Source organism: Sparus aurata, chromosome 13 (genome assembly GCF_900880675.1).
Source record: "Sparus aurata chromosome 13, fSpaAur1.1, whole genome shotgun sequence".
Classification (NCBI taxonomy): Eukaryota; Metazoa; Chordata; class Actinopteri; order Spariformes; family Sparidae; genus Sparus; species Sparus aurata.
In genome coordinates, this window is record NC_044199.1 from 35,439,330 (window position 1) to 35,448,483 (window position 9,154).

General features: G+C 39.7%; 1 protein-coding gene across 2 annotated transcripts; it reads right to left on the reverse strand.

Moving 5' to 3' along the window:
* Window positions 1-5,842: 5,842 nt before the first annotated feature.
* LOC115593692 (ATP-sensitive inward rectifier potassium channel 1-like) lies at window positions 5,843-9,154 on the reverse strand. 2 transcript variants are annotated; one of them, XM_030437293.1, is made up of 2 exons: window positions 8,534-9,154; window positions 5,843-7,532 (listed from the first exon to the last, which is right to left on the reverse strand). In XM_030437293.1, the coding sequence occupies exons 1-2, from the start codon at window positions 8,548-8,550 to the stop codon at window positions 6,401-6,403; spliced, it is 1,149 nt and encodes a 382-aa protein (XP_030293153.1). In that variant the 5' UTR covers window positions 8,551-9,154; the 3' UTR covers window positions 5,843-6,400. The 2 variants fall into 2 exon arrangements, with proteins under 2 accessions (XP_030293153.1, XP_030293154.1); XM_030437294.1 differs by lacking the exon at window positions 8,534-9,154 and adding an exon at window positions 8,119-8,185.

Consider the following 9,154-nt stretch of genomic DNA (forward strand, 5'->3'; position numbering starts at 1 on the left):
TTGTCTAGTATACTCACAAGGCAGTGTTGACATCTTCAAAAGACAGTGTGTGTCCATACATATGAAGGATAGTCCATGGTAGAAGAAATAAACGTCATGAAAAAAGGAGCCACTTGCCCTGTGTTGATCAACACTAATGAGTCACTGAGTCCAGACTTGGCTGAAGAGGGCTCTTAACATGGAGATGGTGTTCAAGAAACTGGAACTTAAAGCATTCAGCAGTCACCAGTTCTGCTTGAAGACTCATGTGTTGTCCATCTGGTGTCCACTGTAGACTGGCATGATCCTCTCTGCAGCCAGAAAAAAGAAACAAAGCAAAGGTTAGATTGATGCAGTGCCTGAGCATGATGCCTACAGAGATAAATTCAGCCTTCTGCTGTTAAACTGAGCTCCATTGAGCTATACATAGAATGAAACCAGTACTCTGGAATATAGTTTTGCAGGTCATCAGGAGTATTTCATTTATTTTATTGTATTAGTGTGAAAAGTAGAAACAGTCACTTTTTTTAGGACTAAGTGATCATCACTATTTGTTTCACCCTTGTCGAATTGCAGCCTAAATCCTGAATCCTGTCCATAATACTGATGTTTTTTTTCTACTGTATGTTTGTATGAAGCTGTTGGCACCGTTCACTTGAGGGAGATCGATTGAGTGTAGTTTGAGTGCTTGCATCTACTCATTTGCTACACTGACATAAACCATAGCTTACCTCTAATTAGCCTTGACAAGACTGGTGTTTGAGTCATTGGGTCCAGACTTGACTGAAGACAGGTGGGACAGAGTCTCATACAGACATGTTACAATGTTAAGGAAACTGGAACTTTGGGCAGGTGTTGTCATCATTCCTGCTTGAAAATTCACCAGCAGTCTTCAATCAGGTGTTTACTGTGGACTGGCATGAATCTCACTGCAACCAGACAAAGAAAGACAACAAAGAAAACATTGTTAATGATAATAATGATAATTATTATTATATAGCACTTACACTGTTGCAAAGTGCTTCCCGCAACAACAACAACAAAAAACAAAACATTAATTAAAGAAGTTGGAACAAAAAAAAAATTAAATGGTGAATGAAGAGTAGGTTTAAAAAATCTCATAAAAAGGCCATCCTATAAATATGATTTCAGGAGGCGCTTAAAACGGTTAACAGATTTAGCAGATCTAATAGATTGAGAGAGACTGAGGGAGAAACTGTGGAGAGTGACTACAGCTGAAAACACACAATCCTTTGGATTTGACATCGAATCAGTGATTTTGATTTTTTTAAGGATAGTTCCGAGGATTTACCCTTAAGGAACTCCAGATAACAGGGTAGTAGACATATATGGGAGACATAATTATTGATGTGGCCATGTAAGTATTTGACAGGTATGAAGAAACAAAAACATTTAATGGCAGCACCAGTTCAGAAGACAATCTATTTAAATGTACTCACTGAAGCTGAGTGCTGATAACGATGACGACGAATCAGAGTACTGGCCATACCGCATTCCTGCAAAGTTGATTGCCTTACATTATCCAGCTACACCGTGCTGTGGAGAAGGTGAAATTATTTGTTAAAAAAAATGTATGTCTAAGGTGTTAAAGGGATCATTCTCACTTGTTATGTTATCTTTGAATTCGCCTAGATCAAGTGTCAATAAATGTTTCCTTCGTAATACATCCAAGTCTCCTTGTATCATCTTTCATTAAGAGTAAACCAGTTTCTCCATTATCAAAGTATTAACCGACTTGCTACAGAAGTTACAGCTAAACATTTTTCTAGCATTAGCAACGTTAGCTGTAACGTTAGCGACTTCTCAGAGCCCTTAAGTGACTCTTTTATTCGGCAAAAAGCAGATAGTGACATGTCCAGCAACCTTTAAGATATAGCTACCTGAACTCCTCTGCTTGAAAGTCAACAAATAAGAGCTAACGTGGCTCTGCGGCTAGCTAACGTTAATCAGACAGTCTCAATGAGCTGTGAATGTGCTTACCTGAAGAAGAGACTCTGCTCCTGTGGGCGCGAAGAAATGGCGGTGACCTGAAATTTCAAGCTTCCGTTAACTCGCGGTCCTCTCTCTCTCTCTTCTCTGTCTGTCTGTCTGTCTTGTCTGTCTGTATCTATCTATCTATCTATCTATCTATCTATCTATCTAGCTGTGTGTCTGTGTGTCTGTCTCTCTGTCACAACAACAAACACTGCTCCTGTGGGCGCGAAGCAATGGCGGTGAACTGAAATTCAAAATTTCTAGCTTCCGTTAACTCAGCGGTCATCTCTCTCTCTCTCTCTCTCTCTCTCTTTCTCTCTCTCTCTCTGTCTTTCTCTGTGTCTCTCTCCTCTATTCAATAAAGCTTTATTGACACGAACAACTACAAACACAACAACGTTTTCATTGTCATGTTTTACATATAATAAAAAAAGGACATGTACAAGAATAAAATAAAAATAGAAATCGTGTTTTCACTATACAAAAGAAAGATATAAAATAAAATATACTATTTTTTTATGGAAGCCCATTTCCGCCAATTGACAAAAATTATGAGATACTTTGACTTAGCTATCTCATAATTTTGACTTAGTATCTCATAATTTTTTTTCATCAAGTGGCGGAAATGGACTTCCATATTATTCAAAAAGGATGTGTTCACAATGCTGCAATAAAACTCTATATGATAAACTCTAACGATTGTTGTAGGCCTATGTTTTCCTGTGGGACAATAAAGTTAATCTTATCTTAATTCACTGTGTTTTGACAATAATACAACATTTATAGTTTTCTATTGCATTTAGTGCTTTGTGTCGGCCCGAACAATGCCCCTTAACTGTGATATAATAAGCACATACCACGGCCTGTCATGATGTATTGCTTAAATATACCATACTTTTTAACATTCTACTTTCTATACAAATGATGGTATGATTTAATGGTTGTGTACCGTAAATTTAAACGTAAACATCAGCAAAATCTGTAATTCAGACAGAATGATACCGTCAATTTTAGGGTAATTACACGCTTGTGACATTATGGTATTTTACCGTGAATTTAGCAAACTTTTGATAACATTCACAGTAAATTCCATATTTTCTACTTAGTAAGGCCGTAAAATTTAAGTTATTTACTGTTTCTTGATTTACGGTAATTCTTTGTGTAAATACATTTCTTTAATGTATTTACTACAGTGATATACAATTTTTTATTTTACGGTATTTTACTGTTGCTAATGACAGTTTTTTACCGTAATTTCTACAGACATTTTTTACAGTGTACTGTTTTATGCTTTTATTTGTATAATTTCCATTCTTATTGTGATATTAACACATTATTATGCACATTTAAATTTATTGCTGGCATATTATATTTTAATAATGGTATTTTTAAGCATTTTTTAGTATTTGAACACTTTAAATTGCTTAAAGTTTTTAAAATATGTTATGTGTCCCTTAGTCGACTGTCCCGCTGTTACTCTGATGTAAGCATGGATTATTGATGAATATCAATAATATTTAGGTTGTGTAAATATGACATTTCAAGTGGAAACATTAGGTGTCATACCGAGTAACGATTTCAGTCAGGTGGGATAACGCTGATTATAATGCCTTAAAATGCATAATTTCATTTTATGGAGTTGAGAAAACAATAATAGTATGATGCCAAGTACTGTTAAGGATTTCCAGACATTTTGCAGATTGAATCACTTTGCAGCATTAAAATGTAGGTAAGAACTTGAGCAAGTAGGGTCATGTCTATAGAAAACACATTATAATGAAAAAAAGGAAATGTTTAAGTTTCATTTTCTGAGCTTTAAATATTGGCAACTGTCTTACTTTACATATTTATGAAGCATTATTGACTTTAAAAGTTGTAATATAATAATATTTTGAAAATTCATTAACGTTATCCGGTATGACATTTTTGACTGGTGTCATCAAATAACTCTAAATTAAAACACATAAAATACATTTTTTGAAAATGAAATTTTTAAAATGGGTACATAACATCCTCATAAAAGGTAAAAACTACATTGATCTCAGTTTTAACCTATTTACATTTTTGGTCAACTTAAAACCTTATTCGTCACTGAGCCAGCAACGTGCTGTCTGATCGAGCTGTTAATTCATCAGAAACACACATCATGCCACCAAAGTGAATGTCACTGGACTCTTATTTTAGTGGTTGCACAATAAATGGAAACATTCAGATAAATGTAAATGATACAAGTAGCGGTAATATGCAGACATTGAAGCGGTCTGTAGGAAATGTTTATGTGTTGCCTGGCAACAGCCCAGTCTCCCTTCCAGTTATGGAACTATTTGTGTTGGCGGAGCCAAATAAATGATAAACTATATGAACAAATCATAATCTCTTGTGGTTTACTACTGTTAACTAATGAAGTGCTCTTGTAGAACTGTTGTTAAAAGGAATATCACACTCGTGGTCGTGAGGTTGTACTTTATAACAGCACTGGTGTGATTATCCTACGACCGAATCACACCAGTGCTGTTATACACTACAACCTAACTCCCTCTCGTGTGATATTGCTTAATTATTGATGTGTTTATTCTGCTGCAGAGCTAAATCTATAATAACATGTTTAATTAGGTGATTTAGTCTGGGGCTCGCTGCTCAAGCTGCTGGAATGGAGTAAATTAAGGTTCCTTAAAAATGTAAACACAAGCAGTACTTGAGTTAATGTACTTAGTTACTTTCTACCACTGAAATGTACAAATGCAACAAGGTACAAATACTCTATCAGTAGTTCTGCATTTAATCTATATGTACATACATACATACATACATACATACATACATACAGTATCAGCTAACAGCTAACAGTTAGCTCTCTGCTCAGCTACATTTACATCTAGGGCATTTATCAGACACTGCTAAATTCATGCTAACATGTCACAGTGTGCCATAGTGTGTGTGTGTGTGTGTGTGTGTGTGTGTGTGTGAAATCTCTTAGAGCTTGTTTAACCCTCTTAGCTGACTAACAACAGAGTCTCTATAGGAGCTGAATGTAAACAAAGAACAGCTGACTCAGCACTTTGGAGGATTCAAATATTTAATATCTGATCAATCAATCTGGTCAATATCACCGCTGCACTACATTAGCGTGTCATCATACAGCGGTACAGCTGCTGGCTCCTTTAATCTACAGCATTCACTGACTTTTACCTGAAACAGAGTAACTGAGTATTTCTACATTTTTACTGGAGTAAAAGATCTTCTGTGACTCTTTTAATTACCTCTTATCTAAGTCTAACTGTTACTTATTAACAAGGTAACTAATGTATCTTCTGTTGAAAGATAAATAATAATAAATAATAAAAGTGTAGAGGAATATGTGGTTGAGTTTAAAGAGGGTCAGAGGGAAACGACATCTCTGTCAGATTTCTGAGTCATTTTGGTTAATTTGGTTGCTTCATGATTAAATTCTGCTGCTGTTCAAGACCTGACCACGCCCACCTGACAGCCCTTCAGCCAATAGAATCACTTCACCATGTCCTCTCACCTGTGTCCTGTTACCTCGTCACTTTGTTTCTTTTGTTAGTTTGCGGTCAGTTTGTTTGTGACACTGGACCGTACCATTTCTGAACCTTGACAGTTGACTGTTTTGTCTGTGACACGTCCTCATGTCTGTGCTCAGCAGGTTCATGGAAGCAGAGGAAGTGTCTGTTGAAGAATGAATGAAGCTGATGTTTTTTGTCATTGTTTGTCCTGATTGTTGCTGCATACGTCACCCAGCGGTGTGGTGACGGTACAAGCTACCTCACATTTATACCAATGATGCTGATTCTTAAATTAAATGTTCAGAACATACAAACAAGTAAAGATCAAACAATGAATCAACGACTTGTGTAAAACGTTTTATTAAAACTATTAGTTATTATCTATTGTTATTTTCCCTGAGAACAAGTTTCAGTCTGATCAACAAACTGTTGACTGCTCACAAATAAAATCATGTATTAAAAATGTTCACAGTTTCCTAATAGACATAAACAACATGACGAATAACGAGCTCACAGTTAGTGTTTTAGTAGAATACAGAGGAAACTGTTCCACTCCTTCTAGTTTTCATCAGAAACGGCTCAGCCTTTAATCTCCTCATGGAGTCCCCACTGTGCCTCCACAGTACGACTCCTTTCACTTCTACACTTCAGCCCCTCTTTGTCCCTCTGACACACATCCAGTCCTGAAGGTGCTCTGAATGTAACAAGCTTCTGATCAAGAGCTGAACTGTCTCATGTCTGAATTTTATCCACTCAGTTTAATAACTGTAATGTTTCCGCTGTTGGAGGCGAAACACTCGAACATTCTTCATCTAACAGTGAAACAGGAAGTGACGAACACTTTGACCCTGAGTCAACTGTTGCGCTTCACGTTCACTCTGAGATTAAGTTTCTTTAACTGCTCACATTTTTGTGACGTCCACAGAGTCGTGGATGTCGATCACCTGGAAGCCCAGGTTGTCGATGCCCCCCTTTTCCTGGTTGTTGTGTTTCCTCTGGTCCGAGTCCGTCTCAAAGCAGTGGACGCAGTGTGGCGTGGTGACCCGAACACTTTTTGAAAAGTTTGAGAAATCCACGTGGTACTTCCCCATCTTGGTGCGAGAGATGATGGGCAGGAAGCTGTATCCCCACTTGATCTCCTGAGGGACGTAGGAGGTTCGGACCTGACAGGCGGAACTTGTGGACTCGGCCATCCCGTCCAAAAAGACGACCAGCTCGAAGTCCTGCTGTGGCAGAGAGTCGGCTGACAGCTCATAGAACGGACTGGATGTGTTGATCACATGGTAGAGAGTCAGAGGACAAACGAAGAACAAGTTATCTTTGCCGGCGTCGACCGTGAAGTCGATGTCCACCTGGTCCAGGATGATGGTCTCATCGTCTGCTGTGGTGGTTGTCCTCAGCAGCTTGCCGTAGATCTGGCTGCCGATCAATAAGGTCTTTCGAAGGTTGGCGACTCTAATGAGGAGACATAGACTTCCTTTCTTTAAGCAGATGACAGCAGTGTCACTGAAGGTCACCGTCTTTGCTCGCTTTTTCGGTAAGGAGATCTTGGCCAGGATGACGCCACACATGAAGCAGTTGATGAAGACACCGATCAGAGATTGGATGATGATCAGAGCCACAGTGCCGGCACAGTGTCCGGTCAGAGCCCGGCCTCCGTACCCGATGGTGGTCTGGGTCTCCAGAGAGTAGAGGAAGGCCGTGGTCAGGCCGTTAACGTTGTCGACACACTGGACGTGTCCGTCTGTGCGGTTCTGTCCCGTCAGGTCTCCGTTGCTTTTGGCAATCCAGTACCACAGCAGGCTGAAGATGAACCAGCTGCCGGTGAATGACGCCACGAACAGGAGCAGAACGAAGCGCCAGCGGATCTCCACGAAGGTGGTCCAGAAGTCCAACAGGTACGCAAAGTGATTACTGTACTCGATGTTCCCGAACTCAATGTTGCAGCGGCCGTCTTTAGTGACCAGACGAGATTTACGTGTCCGGTGAGCAGCTGGCTGGAGGTGGCCCTGGAGCAGCTGGAACATCCTGGAGCTGGACAGGACCAAAGAACCGTTAGTGTTCATGTAGTTCACAACAGGAAGTCATCAGATTTCATCAAATCACACTGAAAGAGCTGGTTGGGCAAACTGAGACTAATGTTTGCTGTGTTGAGTGTGTCGACTTCCAGTCCAGTACACGTCTGATTTCTGAAATGAGGCAGTTCTGTTTTCTCTTGTTTGTTACTTTGTCAGCAGGATTACACAAAAACCAGTAAACAGATCTCCTCCGAACATGGATGGAGGACAGTCTCAGTCCAGATAGACCTCATTAACTTCTAGTGCTTATCCAGATGATGAGACAGATCCAGGAGTTCTCTCTCTTTCTTTACCATCGTAAGAAAGAAAGATGTTTTTACAAAGATTCATGGATGTGATGAAAAATGTCGTGTTCATTTAAGCGGCTGGTGAGTTCAGTTTAATGATATGTTATAATATTAATAATGATAACAAAAATAATAGTTGTTCATGTCAGAGCATAAAGGATTTAATGAGATGTGATGTCATTGTCTAATGATCAAACGCGTCTGTCGTCCTCGGTAGGCTCAAACTTTACATTATTAATGTGTGAGTGCTGGTACCAGTCGGTGCTGTTCAGTGTGCTGCAGCATGTGCTCACTGTGAGTCTTATATAACTGCTGCTGATCTCACTTCAAACAGCTGTTAAATAAAAGAAACAGACTTTAAAAAGTAAACCAAACATGAAGAATACACTCATATAAAATGAGTGTTATTATGATAGTTGTTGCTAAGTCTGATGATCTGATGACTCAAACTCAACCTGCTGCTGTTCCACAGGTATTCAACCTGTTTCTCTCTGTTGTCACTTGTTTGCACTTTGCTCTTATTGTCTTGTTGAACTCAGTTTGAGAAGCACTGAGAAGTTTCCTGCCAGTAAAAACCGTTGAAGACCTGAACAGACACCTGAAGACACGTTTAAACTGCTCCACACACTCCATCAATCATCAGCTGTGTATAAATAAAGTTTGGACCTACCTGCTCAGTGAGACCATCGGCCCAGAGTTTTCTCTTCAGACTCTTTTCTCCTGTGAGCGAGTGACCATGGAGGAAAGATTTTAATCCACAGTGAAATTTCTTAATCCCAGCCACATGCCACCATGTACACTGGCTTCATAGAGGCGGAGGAGGCAGAGCTCCATCCCTTCATCCCTGCAGCAGGACTGGACTCATGATGGGGCAGTCTGAACTGTGACCATGGAAATGTTCAGCTCCTTTGTGCAGCAGAAGGTGGATGTTGAAGGGGCCGCGGTGGAGGCCTTAGTGGTGGAGGCCTTAGTGGTGGAGGCCGCTGCTGCATGCTGTTTTTGTTTTCAGCCGGAGAACTTTTGGATTTGAGGCGAGGCTTCACAAAGACCTCTGGTCCCCCTCCCCCTCCGACCTGCAGGCTGCCTCACATTAGCATCAGAATGACGAGCTGCAGGGACAAAATGTCTCAAGTAACAGAGTAACTGTAACTTAAAGTAAATATCTGTCTCCAAGCTGCACAGGACCACTGTCAGTAAAAGAGTAACTAAAACTTAAGGTAACTGTATATTACAGTAAGTACCTGTCCCGACCAGGTTATGTTCAGAGTTTCAGCTTAATATCGGCTATAAA